This window comes from Aquarana catesbeiana, linkage group LG02, assembly GCF_042186555.1.
Source record: "Aquarana catesbeiana isolate 2022-GZ linkage group LG02, ASM4218655v1, whole genome shotgun sequence".
Lineage (NCBI taxonomy): Eukaryota > Metazoa > Chordata > Amphibia > Anura > Ranidae > Aquarana > Aquarana catesbeiana.
The window spans coordinates 322,672,855-322,694,419 of NC_133325.1; the positions used below are offsets into that span (position 1 = coordinate 322,672,855).

Sequence of the window (21,565 nt, forward strand, 5' to 3'; positions counted from 1 at the left end):
GGTTGGCTCTCCTGCGCAAATCACGGTCATTGTACGTCGGGCGCACGTGCCCATTCGCTAGTGGGGGAGCCAATCAGTGGATCTGGCGGCCTCTATGTCCAATAATAAAAATGGCATAAATCTATCACCTATTTTGTCGCCACGATAACTTTTTGCGCAAACCAAACAATATACGCTAATTGAGATTTTTTTTTACCAAAAATGTAGAAGAATACATATTGGCCTAAACTGAGGAAGAAATTTGTATTTTGTTTTTGGTTTGGATATTTATTATAGTAAAAAAATATTGGATTTTTTTTTCTTTTTATTCAAAATTGTCGCTCCTTCTTCTTTTTTTTTGTTTATCGTGCAAAAAATAAAAAATCGCAGAGGTGAGAAAATACAACCAAAAAATAGCGTTATTTGTGGTGAAAAAAAGGACATCAATTTAATTTGGGTACAACGTCGCACGACCACGCGACACAGTGCTGTATCGCAAAAAATGGTCTGGTCAGGAAGTGGGTAAATCCTTCCGGGGCTGAAGTGGTTAAGCTATTCAAAATAAAAAATGTGAAATTCTGAACCATTTAATTCCATTGTGGCCCGTGACCGATTTCAAAATCTCTTAAGTGGCATGCACTCTTCAATAGGTTGAGAATCCCTGCTTTAATGGGTGAACACATTCGATTGGTAGGTGTCTGGAGGGAAGGTGGTGGAGGATTTCTGTTTAGAATTTTGAGGCTTGTGCAGTTTATAACATTACCTGTGGGGTGTATGTCTTCTTTTTTGATTACATTGCTTTAAATTTACCTTGCTCTCAAATGTAAGATCTTTGGATCAGATTGGGGTAATACAACAGGCTTTTGAAGTAATACAACAGATCTTAAGCTGCAAAGTTTGAATCTTGGCAGACTTTTTAGTCTTAGTTCTGTATCTAGAAAAAAATTGTTTTGGACTCATTATTGTTTTGGTCTCCATAGAGGTCAGTATGATTGTCTCTAAAAAATATCAGAGAAGAACTATCTGTGCATGACATCGCCCCCTTACCACTGGGTTGAAATGAACACAATCCTGCAAGGCTGCAGGCTGGCGTGAATGAATACCATATTCTTACCAAGCAGGCAGAGCTTTAAAACATGTTTCTTTATCATACATCATGGGACACAGAGCCTTAAGTAATTACTTAATGGGTTATAGGCCACCTTCAGTTTACTCCCTATATAACCCCTCCTCCTTCCAGGAGCACATCAGTTTTTTCGCCAGTGTCTAAGGTGTTGGTCACAAGTGAAGAAGTGCTCTGAGGAGCTCCAGGAGGGATCCATGCTGGATTTAAATTCCTCCATAAAAAGAAGCCAGATCCATCTAGAAGTGCCACTGAGGCCTAAGATGGATGGTACCTGGGACCTCGTATCCGAAACACGAGGTTTTGCCTGTAATGCCTCTTTGTAGAACTGGACCCCAGGAACCCAGGGTTTGGGTCTTGTTACATTACATCAAGCGTCCTGATGGGGTGCTCAGTACCATGTCTGGGCTGCACAGCGTGTGGAAGGAGATTTTTCGAAGTATAAACAAATCTCCAAAAAATGTCTTTTTACTTCCCTTAATGGGACCAGAGGGTTAGGGGGACAGCAGCAGGGGGACCCTCCCTTCAGGGTTTGGAAGAAAGATTAGCGGCTTTAATCGCATCCTCCATTCAAATGTATAGGGAGCGTACTAGGACCCCCTCCCCCGCTTCAGCTTTGCAAGGGGAACAGTGGGCACATGATGAGGTTTTACCCTTAATTGATCAGGAAGGGAAACAAACCGATGATTCTTCTGCATAGGAAACAAAGGTAGATGATCCTTTTTCAGCTTCTCAATCTGAAAAATTTCTGATACAATCTCTTACAGAAATGGTTCGTTCCACTTTCATGCTGCCTCTAACAGAGTTTCATGAAAACTTGGCTTCTTCCTTAGGTTCTTTAAAATCCTTTGCATGCGTTGCCTGCACGTGCATTACTTGAACAGTTTATTTTTGCGGAATGGCATAAACCGGATAAACATTTACTCCCTCCTAAGTGGTTTTCCCTTCTCTATCTTCTGGAGGAGAAATTCTCCAAAAGATGGAAAGTACCAGCAATTAACGCTGTGATTTCCAATGTAAATAACTTAACTTGTCCTGTAGACTATGCACAGATGCTTAAAGATCCAACAGATAAGAAGTTGGAATCCCTGCTAAAATCTGCTTTTTCCATAGCAGGTGCCATCACTCAGCCCGCAGTCGCCTGCCAATCCCTAATCCCTAAAGTACCAATTTAAACAGGCTCTTAGAGAGCTTCCTACACAACAAGCTCAGGATTTGGCTGAACTACCTAAGGCATTATATTTTGCCATAGATGCCATTAAAGACTCTATTCACCAGGCATCCGGCCTTACGCTTATGCTTGTACATATGCACAGAATTCTGTGGTTGAAAAATTGGTCAGCTGAAACACCATGTAAAAACCTCCTAACTGGGTTCCCCTTTCATGGGGAGCGACTGTTTGGAGAAGACTGCTGGGAAAAGTACTTTCTTACCAGTGAAAAGAAAATATAAACGCCCTTCATTTAAACGGGCTCTTTCTCCTGAGCCAGGGGCTTCCGCCTCTAGGCAGTGGCGACGGCCTCCGCTGTCAGGCTCTAGAGGAAAACCTCAGGGTCAGACCCAGGCTCAAAAGAAGCCCTGGGGTAGGAAATCTGCAAAACGGAATCCTAAAGCCTCATCATTATGAGGCAAACCCCCTCACCAAGGTGGGGGGAAGACTTCTGCAATTTTCAGAAGTCTGGAAAAAGGAAATTCAGGACAGATGGGTCATCTCCACGGTAACGCTGGGGTACAAGCTGGAATTTCGGGACTTTCCACCGTCTCGTTTCCCGAGATCAAGCGTTCCCAAAGATCCAGAGAAAAAACAATCCCTGTTTCAGGCACTGGACCGATTAATATCTCAAGGGATGGTCATACAGATACCCACAAAAGAGCAAGGTCTGGGGTTTTATTCAAATCTTTTCATGGTACCAAATGGAGACGTCCGACCCATTCTAGATCTAAGAAAGCTAAATCAATTCCTGAAGATCCGCTCCTTTGGCATGGAGATAATCAGGTCGGTAGTTTCTATCCTTCTAGGAAGAGAACTTCTGGCGTCAATCGACATCAGGGATGCATATCTGCATGTCCCTATATTTCCTGCTCATCAAAAGTTTCTGCAGTTCGAGTTAGAACAGCAGCATTTCCAATTTGTAGCCCTGACCTTCGGGCTAGCCACAGCACCTTGGGTGTTCACCAAAGTGCTGGTCCTACCTCTAGCGATGTTAATGTCACAGGACATAACAGTCGTATCATACCTAGATGATCTATTACTAATAGATCAATCGGTGACTCGTTTGGAGAAAAGCGTACGCACTACAACCAACTATCTGAAAAGTTTGGGTTGGCTTCTCAACCTAGAGAAATCTTCCTTAATACCACTAAAAAGGCTGGAGTACTTGGGTCTGATCATAGACACAGCCCAGGAAAGGGTGTTTTTGCCTCAAGCAAAAATCAATTCCATAAGAGAGCTGGTGCGGAGGGTCAGGTCAAATGGCAATCCCTCCATTTGCCTCTGCATGAGGTTGCTAGGAACCATAGTAGCTTCATTCGAAGCAGTTCCCTATGCCCACTTCCATTCAAGACTGTTGCAAAACAGTATCCTGTCTGCTTGGAATAAAACAATTCAAGCTTTAGACTTACCAATACGGCTGTTCCCAAGAGTGGCCCAAAGCCTCACTTGTTGGTCATTAACCCAGAATCTGCTGAAAGGAAAATCCTTCAGACCAGTCTTCTGGAAAGTGGTAATGACGGATGTCAGCCTTTCAGGCTGGGGAGCAGTACTAGAAAGGACTACTGTCCAAGGACAGTGGTCAAGAACTGAAAGAATCTTGCCCATCAATATTCTAGAGATTCGGGCAGTACACCTGGCTCTAAAGGCCTGGACTTTCAGGTTACGGAATTGAATCCTGACAGGACAATCAGACAGTGCCACAGCTGTGGCCTATATCAATCACCAAGGGGGCACCAAAAGTCTCTCAGCACAGAGAGAGGTGAACCATATTCTAACTTGGACAGAAAGGAATGTTCCATGCCTTTCTGCAATCTTCATCCAGGGAGTAGAGATTGGCAGGCGGACTTCTTAAATCGCCAGCAGTTATTCCCAGGGGAATGGTCTCTGCACCCCGACATATTTCGGGCCGTTTGTCAAAGATGGGGGACTCTGGACGTGGATCTTCTAGCATGCAGGTTCAACATGAAGTTGGTCAACTTTGTGGGCAGAACAAGGGATCCATTCGCAACAGATGCGTTAGTGACCCCATGGGATCAGTTCTCCCTGATCTATGCATCCCCCCTATTCAGTTGCTGCCTTGACTTTTGCATGATCAAGCTGGAAAGAAAGCCGATTTATTCTGGTGATACCAGCATGGCCCAGAAGGTCACGGTATGCAGAAATCGTAAAGATGGCCGTGGAGGGCCCATGGTCCCTCCCACTACGGCCAGATCTGCTCTCACAGGCGATATTCCATACTTCATTACGGTCTCTAAATTTAACGGCTTGGCTATTGAAACCCACATTCTAAAGAAACGCGGGCTTTCTGGGTCAGTTATCTCTACCCTGATTTAATGCTAGGAAGCCAGCTTCCAGAACTATATATTATAGAGTCTGGAAGGCTTATGTTTCCTGGTGTGACTCCAAGAGTTGGCACCCTCGAAGATATATTCTAGGCAGAATTCTTGTCTTTCTACAATTGGGGGTAGAAATGAAATTGGCCTTAAGTACTATTAAAGGCCAAGTCTCAGCTTTAGCAGTCTTATTTCTTACCTCACTGTGCAGCTCGTTTTGCAGAGTGGCCCCGAACCTGGTCTTCTGGGGTCCCTCAGCAGCTGTTTCAGCTCCTCCCCGCAAGAACTAACCACCTTAATGCGAGCTCCCTCGCATGGTGGTTAGTTCTTGCAGGCGCGCTCCGTGATACAGCCGGCAGCTGTAGCCGCTCACTGTATCACTCGGCCCCGCCCCCGGCGTGCCGTGTCATTGGATGTGATTGACAGCAGCGCGAGCCAATCCATCCACTGTAGCCAATCAGCGGCCAGGCTGAGCGGCGAAATGGATGTCGGGAGCGAGCGGCTGACTTTCGAGGGGTCAGGTAAGTAAAACGGGGGGGCTAGGGGCAGCGGTATTGTCGAAGTTTTTTCACCTTAATGTATAGAATGCATTAAGGTGAAAAATTTTTTACCTTTACAACCCCTTTAAGCTTAGTTTTGTCTGTTACAAAAACAGCCATTTGAACCAATACAACAGATTCCTCTAGTCCTTCTGACAAGGAAGTTGGTATTTTTGGTTGCTATATCCTCAGTAGGGATGAGCCGAACACCCCCCGTTCGGTTCGCACCAGAACTTGCGAACAGGCAAAAAATTTGTTCAAACACGCGAACACCGTTAAAGTCTATGGGACACGAACATGAATAATCAAAAGTGCTCATTTTAAAGGCTTATATGCAAGTTATTATCATAAAAAGTGTTTGGGGACCCGGGTCCTGCCCCAGGGGACATGGATCAATGCTAAAAAAAGTTTTAAAAAACGCCGTTTTTTCAGGAGCAGTGATTTTAATAATGCATGGGAATTCCCCACAGGGGAACCCCTAACCAAAATTAAAAAAAAAAAAAAAAAAGACGTGGGGGTCCCCCTAAATTCCATACCGGGCCCTTCAGGTCTGGTATGGATATTAAGGGGAACCCCGTCCAAAATTTTTTTTAAAAAAGGCGTGGGGTCCCCCTCGAAATCTATACCAGACCCTTCAGGTCTGGTATGGATTTTAAGGGGAACCCCGTGCCAAAATTTTTTTTTTTAAATGGCGTGGGTTCCCCCTAAAAATCCATACCAGACCCTTATCCGAGCACACAACCTGGCAGGCCGCAGGAAAAGAGGGGGGGACGAGAGCGCCCCCGCCCCCTCCTGAACCGTACCAGGCCACATGCCCTCAACATTGGGAGGGTGCTTTGGGGTAGCCCCCCAAAACACCTTGTCCCCATGTTGATGAGGACAAGGGCCTCATCCCCACAACCCTGGCCGGTGGTTGTGGGGGTCTGCGGGCGGGGGGCTTATCGGAATCTGGAAGCCCCTTTTAACAAGGGGACCCCCAGATCCCCGCCCTCCCCCCTGTGTGAAATGGTAAGGCAGTACCCCTACCATTTCACTAAAAAAGTGTTAAAAATAATAAATAAATGCTTCTTCTTTCTTCTATCTTCCTTCGGTTTCTTCCTCCATCTTCTTCTTCTGGTTCTTCCTCTGGTGTTCTCGTCTGGCATCTCCCTCCGCGGGCATCGGCGTCTTCTTCCCTTCTTCTCCTCGGTGTGACACTTCTCTTCTGACGGTTCTTAAATAACGGGGGGGGGGGCACCCAGTGACCCCGCTCCCTCTGACGCACAGTTACTTTGTTACTGTACGGGACTTCCCTGTGGCGTCACGGGGAATGCCACAGGGAAGTCCCGTCAAGTCCCCGTGCGTCAGAGGGGGGCGGGGTCACCGGGCCCCCCGTTATTTAAGAACCATCAGAAGAAGAGAAGCGTCACACAGCGGGAGCCTCCCTCCATGCCATCATGGATGCGGAGCGGCCCAAAAAGAAGATGAGGACAAGAAGATGAGGACAGAAGTGTCACACAGTGGGAGCCGCCCTCCATGCCATCATGGATGCGGAGCGGCCCGGAGAAGAAGGGAGGAAGATGCCGGATGAGAACACCGGAGGAAGAACCAAAAGAAGAAGATGATGGAGGAAGAAACTGAAGGAAGATAGAAGAAAGAAGAAGCATTTAAATAAAGGAATTGTCAAAAACTGTCTCGTCATTTTTAACATTTTTGACACTTTTTTTGTGAAATGGTAGGTGTGTACACCCTTAACATTTCACACAGGGGGGAGGGCCGGGATCTGGGGGTCCCCTTGTTAAAATTGGATTCCAGATTCCGATAAGCCCCCCTGCCCGCAGACCCCCACAACCACCGGCCAAGGTTGTGGGAATGAGGCCCTTGTCCTCATCAACATGGGGACAAGGTGTTTTGGGGGGCTACCCCAAAGCACCCTCCCAATGTTGAGGGCATGTGGCCTGGTACGGTTCAGGAGGGGGGGGCGCTCTCCCGTCCCCCCCTCTTTTCCTGTAGTCTGCCAGGTTGCGTGCTCGGATAAGGGTCTGGTATGGATTTTTGGGGGGACCCCATGCCGTTTTTTTTTAATTTTGGTGCGGGGGTTCCCCTTAATATCCATACCAGACCTGAAGGGCCAGGTATGGAATTTAGGGGGACCCCCCACGTCATTTTTTTTTGGTTCGGGGTTCCCCAGTGGCGAATTCTCATGCCGTTTTTATCAATGAACCTTTATGTGTATTGTCGGACCGGCAATTCATTAATAGCCGCGAGTAGTTTAAATTACTTTTTTTTCTTTGAAATGTCATTTTGCTGTCAGACGGGAACACGGGAAACATGCGCCCCTTTACGGGCATACTATAGACACCCCCCAGGTACGAAATTTAAAGGGATATTACACTTTTATTGTTTCACTTTAAGCATTATTAAAATCACTGCTCCCGAAAAAAACTTATTTTGGATTGAAAAAAAAAACTTTTTTTTGCATTGATCCATGTCCCCTGGGGCAGGACCCAGGTCCCCAAACACTTTTTATGACAATACCATGAATATAAGCCTTTAAAATTAGCACTTTTGATTTCTCCCATAGACTTTTAAAGGGTGTTTCGCGACATTCGAATTTGCCGCAAACACCCCAAATTGTTCGCTGTTCGGCGAACTTGCGAACAGCCGATGTTCGAGTCGAACATGAGTTCGACTCAAACTCGAAGCTCATCCCTAATCCTCAGCAAGGAGGGTTTCAGAATTGGCTGCCCTTTCTTGTAAAGAGCCATATTTGATTTTTCTTGAGGACAGAGTGGTGTTACGCCCTCGTCCAGGTTTTTTGCCAAAAGTAATTTTAGGTTTTCACCTGAACCAAGATATTGTCCTGCCATCGTTTTTTCCAAAACCATGTTCCAGGGAAGAAAGATCACTACATTGTCTTGATGTGGTGAGAGCAGTGAAAATCTGTTTAAAGAAAACTGCTCAGATTCATAAGACTGATGTCTTATTTATTCTGCCGAAGGGTCCTAAGAAAGGACAGGCAGCATCGAAATCCACTGTCGCTAAGTGGATTCGCCACGTGATAATTCAAACTTATGATTTAAGGGGTAAGATTTCCCCGTTTTCAAGTTAAGCTGCATTCTACCTGGTCGGTTAGTGCTTCTTGGGCAGTGCGTCGCCAGGCCTCCATGGCTCAGATCTGTAAGGCCGCAACTTGGTCTTCAGTGAATACATTCACAAAATTTTATCAGGTGGATGTAAGGAGGTATGAGGATATCGCCTTCAGGCGCAGTGTGCTGCAAGCAGCAGTATAGATCCTCAAGTCTGGGTGTACCCTGCGGGTTGTTTTCTCCCACCCCTCATGTGGCATTGCTATGGGACATCCCATTAAGTAATTACTTAAGGCTCTGTGTCCCATGATGTAAGATAAAGAAAATAGGATTTTTATTGCAGCTTACCTGTAAAATCCTTTTCTTGGAGTACATCATGGGACACAGAGGTCCCTCCCCTCTTTTTTGGGATACAAGTATATTGCTTTGCTACAAAAACTGATGTGCTCCTGGAAGGAGGAGGGGTTATATAGGGAGTAAACTTCCTTTGATTGGGTTTACCAGTGTCAACACCTGAAGGTGGCCTATTACCCATTAAGTAATTACTTAAGGCTCTGTGTCCCATGATGTACTCCAAGAAAAGGATTTTACAGGTAAGCTGTAATAAAATCCTATTTCTCACTAAGCTCTGTGGTTGCAAGCATTACTGAGAAATTATTCTTCCAATTTCACAACAAAGGCAGCAAAATCACAACTTATTTCCTTATTTTCTGACAGCAGCCTGCTAGCCTTATGATGTAAACAAGGAGCAGCTGCTGTAAGCTGTTAAAAAACCGACTGAAACAACACTGCAGAGTCTCTGTTGTGACCTTTTGAGGATGAATTACTCTACAGTACCTGTATCAAAGCTCTTTTACTGCTTGTTAAAAATGTGTAAATACTTTAATGTCCATAGTCTGGGCATTTTTCAACAGGGGGAAAAAAACAAAAAAAAATGTTGTACATAACTTGCTAATGTACACATTTTTAGCAGGTGTATTGCCAGTGCTTATGCTGATGTGGGGGTCTTCTGATACTGATCTGATACTGCGACACTACACTACATCTTGATGTCAAAGCTTTTGGTTTGATCAGTGAGTCTTCAATCTTGCAGTGTTCCCATTCTACAAGAGACACCAATCAATATCTGTATGCTCTAAAAATATTATTTTAATAACCCTGTGAGCCATTTTTCACGAATTTGTTAGTTTATTTTTTGCCTCCTTATAACGTCCTCCCTCAGCTCTCAACCCTCTCCTTTTTCCCCTCCCTTCCATTTTTATGAAATGAGCAGTTCACTGTTCTATGTATACTGCAAATCCCATATTTCAGTCATCTAGGCAGTAAGCAAGAGAGGGTGGCTCCATTCCTACATACAGTGGGACCATGGAGAAAGAAGGGAACTGCCCCTTTTACAGGGATTCGGATCACAGTAGCAGCAAAAAAAAAATTTTGAGAGGTAATATAAAAGTTTTTTTTTTTTTTCTCTTAACCAAAGTTTAGTGCCACTTTAACCACCTGCCATCCGCGCTATGGCCGAATGACTGCCACAGCACGGACCTTAATTCCCGGGAGGCCGTCATATGACGGCCTCCCCTGTGCACGCTCCCTGCGCGCGCCCTACAGGGCGCGCTGTGATCACCGAGTCACTGAGGCTCGGCTGATCACCGATCCGAGTAAGGGGCCAGTCCCGGCCCCTTACCATGTGATCAGCTGTCAGCCAATGACAGCTGATCACATGATGTAAACAAAAGATCGGTAATCGTTTTTTTTTTTTACTCACGCTGACAGCGCGAGTAGAAAGTAGAAAAAAAAGCCGATCACCGGCTCGGATGTCAGGGACATCGGTCCCCAAGTGGAAGAGGCACATCTGCCTCATCAGTGCCACCATAATAGTGCCACCTAACAGTGCCCACAGTGCCACCTAACAGTGCCAACAAGTGCCACCTATCAATGGCCACCTGGCAGTGCTGCCCATCAGTGCCCATCACTGCCGCCTCATCAGCGTACATCAATGAAGGAGAAAAATGACCCGTTTTAAATTTTTTATAACAAAATATAAAAAAATAAACACTTTTTTTTTTTTAATTCAGTTTTTTACATTTTTTTAACAAAAAGTAAAAACTGCAGAGGTGATCAAATACCACCAAAAGAAAGCTCTATTTGTGGTGAAAAAATGATAAAAATTTCATTTGGGTACAGTGTTGTATGACCGCGCAATTATCATTCAAAGTGCGTCAGCGCTGAAAGCTGAAAATTGGTCTGGATAGGAGGGGGGTTTAAGTGCCCTGTAAGTAAGTGGTTAAAGACCAAGTTCACCTTTTTAAGAAAAAATAATAAATGCACGTATTTTTGCAGAAAAAAAGTGCATGTATTTTTCCTGCAGGAGCCTGAAAAGCATTGCACTTGCGATCAACAGATTGTGAGCGGAGTGCCAGGCTCCTGCACACACTGCCTCCAGCTTTCTTCCTGTACCTCTGTACAAGTGTTCGGTTACAAAGCTGGAGGAAGAGCGAATGAACTTCAGCGTCCTCACTGTCCATTGAGAACTACAAGCCAACTGCCACGATGGGACTTGTAGTTTATTCATTCACAGTTCCCTGTGAATAAATAATGCGTCTCTGTGGGCAGAGCCCCACACAGCTGCACCATTTTTAAAATGTGGCAGCAGGTGCAGGAAGAGAATCCCCTGCTTGCTGTCACAGTGGAAAGGGTGAGGGGGTGAGCGAGGCACCAGCTGGAACATGTTACATCCTAAATAAGAATGTGACCTGTTCCAAAGGTGAACCTATCCTTTAAGTCCACTTTTTACCTACTATATGTTTGTCTAGTCTAGATGGATACAAAATAATGCTTGGCTTGCACACAGACTACGATATGTACATAATGTTTGATATTATAAAGGAGCTGGTATTTTACTGTTCTGTAAACAATCGTATAAAATTATATGGTTGCATCATTTAGGCCTCATTCACACAGCCAATGATGCTCGTGTAGTGTGAGCAGGTTGTTTGGAGCAACTGTAAATTCAGGTGCTGCATGCAGGCAGCCCATGGAAGTCTATTAGGGCTTGGTAGATACACAGCTGCTTGTCCTAATTTGATACTCAAATGCTAGTACAGTACAAATACCCCCCAAATGTCCCCTTTTTGGAAAGTAGACAGTCCAAGGCATTTAGTAAGAGGCATGGTAGGTTTTTTGAAGTTGTATTTTTTTTTTTTTGTCACAAATTTTAAAAAATGAAGAAATCGAGTAAAATGTGTTTTATTTACACACTGTCCACCGGTGCAGTACAAAGTCCTCATATGATTTGTGTGGCGACGATCAAGGATGGTGACTGTATATGAAATAAAAGAATTTATTGATTTTTTTTTCCATCAAATGCTTTTATCAGAGTAGTTGAATGTGGCTGTACTACTCTGAAGCAGGGGGTGCTGTGATTGGCCCAGGTACCATGTGATCACTGGTGACCAATCACAGATCATGCACAGTAGTAAACAATGATGTCATGAATGGATTCCAATCATGACTGTTTACTAGGTGTCATGTGATTGCACAGTGATCACATGGTATCTGGGCTGATCGCAGCAGCTCAATATGGAGCACCGTAATCCACTGTGTCAGATGGGCATAGCAGTAGTAGATCGCCCCAGTGCACATGAGCAGGGCGATGTACTCAAGCCGCCAGCCAGCAGTAATATTACTGATGGCCAGTCGACAAGTGGTTAAGGTGAATTTTCATTTTACAGGGAGGTTGTGAGTGCATGTGTGGTTTGACTGCCTTCTGGATTTTCTGATCTGTGGCATGCTCCACCTGAGCTCAGCTGAATAATCTTGGTTATTCAAGGGTAGCTTTTAGAGTTGTATTAGCTTTGTAAATATGCCACAATTCCAATTTATGATGAAGGATTTTACTCTTTTTTAATGTGGTTTTTGATTAATGTTTATTTATACAAATTTATGTGCTTTTCTATTTTACAGCCCAGCGATTTTTCAGTTTCTCTAAAGGCATCAGGGAAGAACAAACACTTCAAAGTACAGCTTGTGGACAGTGTCTATTGTATTGGGCAAAGGAGATTTAAGAGCATGGATGAACTGGTGGAACATTACAAGAAAGCACCTATTTTCACTAGTGAACATGGAGAAAAGTTGTATCTGGTTAAAGCACTACAGTGACACTGGACTTGGCTCTGGCCTCTCAAGCTCCAAGCCTTAGTTCCAAAAAATAAATTACTTCCATGGAACAGAGCCATCATTACACAGGAAACAGTCTTAAAAATACAGGTTCTTCTTAAATCACAAACACTCTTGCATAGTATTTTTATCTTTTTATTATTTGTGCGTTTGTTCTGTCTTTTTCTGTTTGTAAGTCATCTTGCCCTCAGGTTAAAGAAAACCTCACTCAAGTGACCATTGTAAGCACTCACTGTCATGCCTTGGTTTAAAGTTTCCTATTCTGCACATGTTTACAGTACATAGCTAGCTATTGCTAGCAAGAAGAGTAGGAGGCAACTTGAAACAGTGTTAATATGCTCTAAATTTTTTATCATGTAAAAAAAAAAATCTTTATTAAAATACATTAGGCACAGTTGACATGCACTGAAGCCGCAGCAAATAATAATGTAGATATGCTGTATCGGTTGTGGCTGTGAATTTTGTAGCCTTGTTGCTTACCAGGTAGTATACTGAGACAATGCATAGGCTCTAGAAACACTCTTTACACTGTAATGTACTCTGCCACTGCAATACCTCCTCACATCGCTGCAGAGTACACCAAGTAAAGTATTGTAGCAGTACATCCAAAATTACTTTGGTAAAAATGATTGTAGTAAATAGTTTATTTGGTATGTAATTACTACAGAAATAATAAAGTGGTTAAGCAAGTTATTTAATTCAAAGTTTTACATGAAAAGTAACCAAATGTGCCATCCACATTTTTTTTCTATTGCTCTCCTGCCTGTTATAATTATACATTCATGTATTTAATTCCAAAAGTCAAATGTATGTGTAGCTGACTGTCTATGCTAATACAGACAAATAAACTTTTGTTTTTGAAATGCTTTTTTATATTTTGTTGGTGTTTAAATGCATTTTTTCAGGTGTATTTCTTGGTACTCAAATGAGATTTATTTAGAAGTTTGATATTAAGAGACATCAACTCTTTAGAAGTACACTGTTGGCATACTCTTTGGCTGGTGAGGAAGCTGGGTTACTCTGTGCTATTAAAGGGTCCACTTAGTGTTAAAGGGAATCTGCCAGAGGAAAAAAGAAATTATCTATTTTTTACAGGTACTTATATAGCGCTTCCAATTTATTATACTTTCATCAGTCCCTGCCCTCAAGGAGCTTACAATCTAAGGTATGAACTCCGATTCATACACACAGTACATACACTAGTGCCAATTTAGACAGGAGCCAATTAAAAGATAAATTCACCTTTTCACAAAAAATAATAAATGCTCACTTTTTTTGCAGGTAAAAAAATGTGCATTTATTTATTTTTTTTGTTGCAAAAGCCTGTAAAGCATTGCACCAGCGATCAGAAGATCGCTGGTGCCATCTGCAGATCTATCACTGTATCGGTTTGCTCATAACTTGTACGAGGAAGCTGATGCATGCTGACAGGAAGAATGAATGAACTACCACAGGGCTGTGGTAGCTTATGGAAAACTACAAGCCAACGGCCGCAAAGGCTGCTGGACCTTGCAGTTTTCCATTCACAGAGAGCTGTGAATGAGTGACGGGCCGTGTGGGCTGAGCCCCGCACGAGCGTGTTTTTTTTTAAATTTTGACAGCTAGCAGGGAAGAGAAGATTCCCCGCTAGCTGTCACAGCGGGGGGGAGCCAGTGCATTTATAACATGTTACATGTCACACCCTGAATATGGGTGTAACATGTTATGAAAGGTGAACTTATTCTTTAACCTACCAGCATGTCTTTGGAGTGTGGGAAGAAACTGGAGTACCCAGAGGAAAACCATGCAGGCACAGGGAGAACATGCAAACTCCAGGCAAGTAGTGCCATGGTTGTAATTCGAACTAATTTCCCTAGTTCTGCTAGAAGGAAGTGCTAACCACACAAATGGTTATGCCTTCAACAGCATGCAAGTTATCATTACTTTTCCCAAACCTTGGGCTACTTTCATATGCAGCCTCTGATGCTCTTACCTTCTGCATTTCTGTTGGCCCATCACTATGAAGGGTATATTCACTGATCAAAAGGAATGTAGAGGAGGCAAATCTGAGTGAGTAAGCTTTGATAAAACCATGAAGTATGGTAATCTGCAGAACAACCTAGCCTAGGATTTGGGTGTAGTAAGGAGAATTTGCAGGCTACTGAGAGTGCAGTATAGGCAGGCACCTCTAGTATTTTTTCCCTACACGCTCACTTAAAAACTCTTCACCACATGTGTTCCCAGAGGTTTTGCTTTATGCACTTATGCCAACTAATACCAATCACTTGTATACTGTCCTGCAAATACTATTTTTGCATGTATTTATACCTCTCACCTCCTGTGTATTTTCTCCATAGTGTGTTTTATACATCCACTTGTACCTTTCACTCGTGTATGACCCCCATAAGTTTAATTTGGGCACTCATTTTAATTTTTTTTTGGTTTGAGTGAAGGCTAGTTAGGAATGTATAGAATTAAAAACCTAATTTATTCACCCTTTTCTTCTCTTCATTCTCATCAGACATAAGTGTCACAGTTCGGAATGTTATTTTATACAAATTATTGCGGTTATAATTGGCTTGCCAGAATTGTTAGATGACATGGAAAAGTCAGATTTCAGCTGCAAATGATATTTTCCAGCTAAAAAGCCCCTTACAACATGAGTAAACTCTTCTTTCACACTGCATATAAAACGTCTACTAAATTCTGTAATAGGCTGTTTCCTGATAGCTGCAAAAGCCAAACAGAAAGCAAAGGAGTGGAAAAGTGGTTCTGCTGCACCATGGAAACTAAGAGACAGCTTGTTTTCTATAGAAAAGGCTGAAAACAAGCAAATATGGAAGGCTAAGGTAAAATTCTACAGTTCTAGTATAAAGTGGTTGTAAAGGCAGTTTTTTTTATCTCAATGCATTAAGATAAAACAACTTCTGTGTGCAGCAGCCCCCGTAATACTTACCTGAGCCCCATCTCGATCCAGCAATGTTGCATGAGAGACAGCAGCACCATTGGCTCCCGCTGTTATCAGTCACAGTCAGTGAGCCAATGATGAGAGAGAGGAGGCCGGGCCACGGCTCTGTGTCTAAATGGACCCAGGGAGCTGCAGCTTGGCTCGGGTGCCCCCTATAGCAAGGTACTTGCTGGTGGGGGCACTCAACTGCAGGCAGGGGCCAGGAGCACTGACGAGGCACCCGAGAAGAGGAGGATCTGGGCGGCTCTGTGGAAAACTGCTACACAGAGCAGGCAAATATAACATGTTTGTTTTCAGTTGTAAAAAAAGGGGTTTCCGTAACACTTTAAAGACAATATTTGTTGGGCTTGTATTGTCTTAGGCTGGCCATAGATGATGCAAATTTCTTTCCTGCAACACCACAATTCCCCCATCAACACAGACAGTGCTGGCAGTTGTCTGAGGAGGCGGTGGGAGAAGATATATTATTGCTAGCGGCTTTAGCAGGCACTAGCGATAATCGCAAGTGAATCTGGCAGACTGCTGGTACCCAAGTTGATCGGTCAATCAACTGAGTACATTCAACCTGCCCACACACGATTCCAATCTCGACCAGTTCCTGCTGAACCGGCCGAGATTCGAACAGCCTATGGCCGGTCTTGAATGCTGAGCTGAGAATGCCTGCTTAAGTTCATAAATACCTTTGGTGCAAGTGAGGTGCTTCTATGGGCACAGTTCGATGTTTTGCTGAGGTAACGCAGCCTTTGATCACTTTGTAATGACATTGGGTGTATGGCACCTTATTTTAGAAGTGTTTTCCAGTAAATTTCCATTAGTAATATAGCTTTAAGATCTACTATGTAGATTTTGATTGGATTTTACAATAGTGTGCATTTCCCTAAAACATTTTTGAAGCATATTTTATTGGCACAAGAATTTAAATTTTTTTAATGCTCAGCCTTTTTTTTTTTTTTTTTTTTTTTTTTTTTTTTCTTTTTTTAAATTAAGACACTCGTTGCCATGCACATATTTTACTATTTGTCTATCGCCCAAAAATTATGGAATTAAATTTCTGCCTGCAAGGTTAAGTCTTGCCCAATTGATAAATGCGCAAGAAATTACATTCCTGCTTTAGAGTTTGCTGGTCCATAGATTGTCTTTGCAGTGTGGCATAGCTTCATAGTTAATTTGTCAGTACAATATAGTATTATACAGGATGTGACAGTACAGTGCAAGCATCTATCAGTGGCTAAACATACTGACGTCCTCCCCAGCGTTCTAGATGCATTTAACGTCCGAAAATCTGATAGCTTTGCACAATCACCCACTGCCTAGGTTCTACTGGTTAATGGTGTGGTAGAAGGTGGGAACACATGACACTTCAAGAAAATTTTGCAGCATTCTAGGATTTGGGGCATACAAATTGCTTGGGATGTCATCTAAGTGCTTGCCAGGTGATTGCACTGTAGTGCTGCGGACAGTCAAACATATTTTGTACTGACATGTTTACTTTAAAGGGGATCTCCATTTTAAAGCGGGGTTCCACCCAAATTTTGAACAATATCTGTATGTATTCTCTTCCTTGCCTAGATGCTGACATGCCGTTTAAAAAAATTTAAATCGCCGTAGTTACCTTTTATTTTTCTATTATTCTTTGCACTTCTTGGTTCTCCTCCCGTGGGAGTAGGCGTGTTTCTAGCCTCTCCCAGACTCCACACAGTCTCCTGGGAGCTAGTCTCAGGCTTCCCAGGATGCCACTGAGCATGTGCGGGAACGAGTGGTGAATGCTGGGAGCACAGCATTCACCACATCCAGGAAATAAATGCTTGTGGGCTTCAAATGCCCACAATGAAGATGGAAACCGCCTGCAGTGAATAATATAAGTTATTCTTTCCGACAAAATCTGACACAGGCGGACATATTACACACAATATGTCAGTATGTAATGCTGAGAAGAAAAGTTTGTGAATGAACTCAAAAAAAAAAAAAAAAAAAAAACGATAGATAGGTAGACCCCCGCTTTAAGGATATTCTACTATTGTCTGGCAGCTTCATGTAGTAACCCATATTACTGCTTCCTACAGCTCCTTGGTTTTACTAGGTGCTGAAATCGGTTTTCATCTGCAGTGTCTCAACTTGTGAAATCTGGAATATGTTTAGGCCTTGTGTTTGAATAAAAATGTCACTCCCTACCTAAAAAGAAAAAAAAAACTCAATCTATAAAGAATCCAACTTTAGAATAGCAAGACTCATTTTAGATGAACCTGTGTGTATCCAGAGTTCAGTAAACACTAAATCAACTATCTCAACAGAAGGAAAACTTTTTGTGCACCAACGTTGAGATTTTGCAGCTCTGTAACCATAAGCTAGTGTGACTGATTACAGATTCTTGTGATAAAGTACAAGGGTTCCACCCATTGCTTTGATTGAACATAAGATGATTGCATGGTCCTGTGATCATGCAAAATTGTGGCATTGTGCAATAATTTCTGAGAAAGCAGGAATACCCTAATGACATACTGTATATGTCAGATTACACTGAAGCAGGTAGAATAAGTGAGTTATTTGCCAGTATTTCATTATAAATGAAGACTTTATTTTACAAAGAGCATGTGCTAGTAGAGAGGCAACTGAGACTGGAAGCTTTGAGAGCTTTGCACCTTTAAATTTAAAGACAATCTTGCCTATGTTGTAAGTCATAAAAATGTGATTGTGCATTCTCTGGCTGAAAGAACAGATTGAGCAAAAACTAGCCAGAGCTGCACTTGGTAGGGAAAGTGTGAGGGGTGAATAAATCTTAAATCTAAGTTCCTGTCTGTTGAAAATTACCCTCTTTACCCTCTTTCCCATTGCTCAATATGTCTAAAAGTGACTCATCTTTATTACAAATTTGAATAAAGCAAATCATTGATACCTACCTGTCCCTACTTGTGCTGCTGAACTCTGTGTAGTGAAGAGAAAAGTTGCTGAAGAATCTTTTGCATTCAACACTTTTAGGAGTTTCATATGCTGCAGAAAAAAAGCAGGGTGCCAGGCATCTAACACGTTAGTGTGCCGTATACTGAAACTTTTTAGCAAGTTTCACTCTTCACCATAGAGTAATTTGGTGTCATGGGTATTATATATTTATATTTAATTTTCTTTTTTTCCTTCCAAATCTGATTATATCGGGATGCTGTCCCCAGTAAACTGCAGAGGATTTTCTCCCTTCTGGGGACTTCCGGTTCTACGGCTCTCTGACACTCCCATTAATCAGGCGGGTATTTTAATGATCTGCGGGTGACAGGTGCTCTCCACCCTCGCTGACGAAGTCTTTCAGACGTAACGCCGCGTACGAGGGCGGTATGGATTGACCACCGGCACCCGCAGCATTCTCCTGCTGACAGCTGTTCTGTCAAAGAGCAGTCTGTCTCATCGTTGTTCACTGCCTCAGCACGTGTACATATTGGCGCTCTGCTAGCGTCTTCTTGTTTTAAACTTTTTAATAAATGTTGAACATTGATTTCCACATGGATCGCTCTTAGAAGTTTTCTTTATGTCATTTACTGCTCCTGGGGATTTTCACCTCTCCGCCTGGCATCTCAACACGGACCCCCTCCCCCCTCGAGGGATATAGCCTAAGTGAGAAAGAAAAGAAAGTATCCAGCGGTATTATGATTGTCTACTCCTGATCTGAGGGGATTTCTACAGATTTCAACCAGCCCAGCAGTTTGCCACGGACCCACTTATGCTGTTTCGGACCCCCTATAATCAAGGGGTCAATTGGATCTGGTAAGCGCAATTTTTTTACACACGCACCGTACGGATTTGAGTTTGTTACCAGTGTCCCCAGAAGAAAGTTATTTGCCACCTTCTACTACCTGCTACTTTCACTTGTTCATATTTAAAGACTCTTACTATTTACTAGAATATTCAAAACTCCATTATCATTTATATTCTTTTGCGCTGCACTTATTTTATTTACTGTATATCATTGAGGTCGGTGTTTTCCTCCTAGTGTTCAGCCTGCATACTGTTCTTTTATATTTGGTTTGCGCTGATTGTTCTCTCAATTTATCTTGTATACTGTTACACCTATCTATCAGCTGCAACTATGGAAGTTTTCTCATTCCTTGACCAAAGGGAGGTCAAACTTAATGAGATTTTTTCTAACACTCCATCTGCTAATTCATCGGATGATCTTCCCACCAATTTTAGAAAATTGGGCTATCTCTTTGAAAAACAAATCAAAGCATGGTGGGATATTGTATCATTCGAACAGTATATAAAAAGCAAACTGGTGCCCAGAAGACTTAGGTGGGATTTACCCCCCAGTGATGGCCTCACCGATGAGGAATCCCTGTCTGATTGGCACCAGTTTTTTATTAATAAGAGCCAAGAACTTATTGAGTTTCTTCTAATCAGGAAAAAGAAAAAAATGGTACTTATTAATCAACAAATTTCTGAGTTAAAAATTAGACTAGAGTCAGCTCAAAATTCCCCTGATTTTACTAGACTATCAGGAGAATTAAAAGCGAAGATGCTTAAGTGGGATAAAGAATCACAGGAGAAAAAACGTACTAAGTTCATCAGGGATTCAGGGGATTTTTCTAGAGGAGAAGTTTTTAAATGGCAATCTAAAATACACACCCCTGCCCAAACTCCTGAAGTCTCCTCCTCCCATACAGTGGACCCTCTACCCCCTAATACCCCCAGACCCATGTATCCATCCTCACAGGGTGGGGCTACTTTCCCACAGGGAGCCATCCCTAAAAAACCTAACAGAAATACAAGAGGAAGGGGGAACCCCTCTGGGAGGGGCAGAGACAGAACCCAATACCAGCAGCAACCCAACCATTATTCCCAGGAACGTAGGGAAAATGTTTGGAGGCCAGCACGCCCCCCGAGGGGCAGGGGTTCAGGCTCTTCTTCGCACAGAGAATACCATCCATACTCTGATTATAACTCGTATTATGATCAATATGATCAACAATACGAGCGGACCCCTATTCCCCTGCATAACAGATTCACTCCCTTATCCCAAGATAACACATATTACCCAAATAATTTTTTAGGACAGGCCCAATCCCAATGGCCGGATCGAGGAGATTTCACTCCGACCGGAAACAGACAGGGCGGGAAACGAAGACAAAGAGAGGGAGAAGAGCTGGACGAAAAACAAAAAAGATTAAAGTCCCATTAGGCACAGGTATCTTTAACATCAGCGGGGTTGACCTGTCTGATGATGAATTACGGGTGCTTGATAAGGGTCTAAAATTTGCTCCAGCCTGCAACATGAGTAAATTTAAGACATATATCAGTCTCCAAAAATTCGTTAGAACCCTAAATATCAAAAGGTATTTTCTTTCTAAGCCTGGAGAGAGGTCTGTTTGTGGCCCATCCATATCCAATGAGGAACTACATTCCAATTTAGCTAATCGATCTGTTTTTAATCCCCCAAAAAATGACCATAGACATATAGAGGTCTTTAAAAATATGGTTTCCAGTGATCTAGAAGAGTTAAAAGTAAGAAAAGTTGGTGACCCATCTTTCCTCAAAAAAGGTATTAGCCTATTGGAAAAAAATAAAAATGTGGTTATTCGACCCGCTGATAAGGGGGGTGGGTTAGTGGTTATGAGTAAATTGTATTACCAAGGCGAAATGGACCGTTTGCTGTCGGACCGGAATACCTACCAGGTCCTCAGCAAAGATCCAGTTCTCCAATATAAAAAGGAATTGGAGACACTTGTCTCCTTTGGTAAAATTAGCGGTGTCCTGAATAAGAAAGAGGCACTGTATCTGAACCCAAGCGCATGCAGAAGACCCATTATATACTTTCTACCCAAAATTCATAAGGATCTCCAGGCTCCACCTGGTAGACCTATTGTTAATGGGATAGATTCGGTCTCTGCTCGCTTGGGCCAATACATTGATTTTTTTCTGAAACCTCTGGTTTCCTCTACCACCGCGTTCTTGAAAGACACCAAACACATCATTAACATTGTTGAAAATTTACCTTGTAGTGAAAACAGCATACTGGTAACAGCCGATGTTGGTTCACTTTATACCATCATTGGACATTCTGATGCCATCCGCTCCGTCCAATGGGCGCTTGATAAATCACACCTACCTGCTCCACTCGGTGCATTTATTTTAAAAGCTTTAGATTTTTGCTTAGCAAAAAATTATTTTTGGTATGGGGGCAAATTCTTCTTACAGACCCTTGGTGTGG

The 21,565-nt window shown here is 42.8% G+C and overlaps 1 protein-coding gene across 1 annotated transcript in view; it reads left to right on the forward strand.

Moving 5' to 3' along the window:
* The window catches only part of NCK2 (NCK adaptor protein 2), a 36,508-nt gene extending 23,217 nt beyond the window's left edge, over window positions 1-13,291 (forward strand). The window contains exon 5 of the mRNA XM_073614787.1: window positions 12,216-13,291. Within this exon, the coding sequence (XP_073470888.1) occupies window positions 12,216-12,410 (195 nt within the window). The 3' untranslated portion in view covers window positions 12,411-13,291. The remainder of the gene's footprint in view (window positions 1-12,215) is intronic.
* Window positions 13,292-21,565: the final 8,274 nt, after the last annotated feature.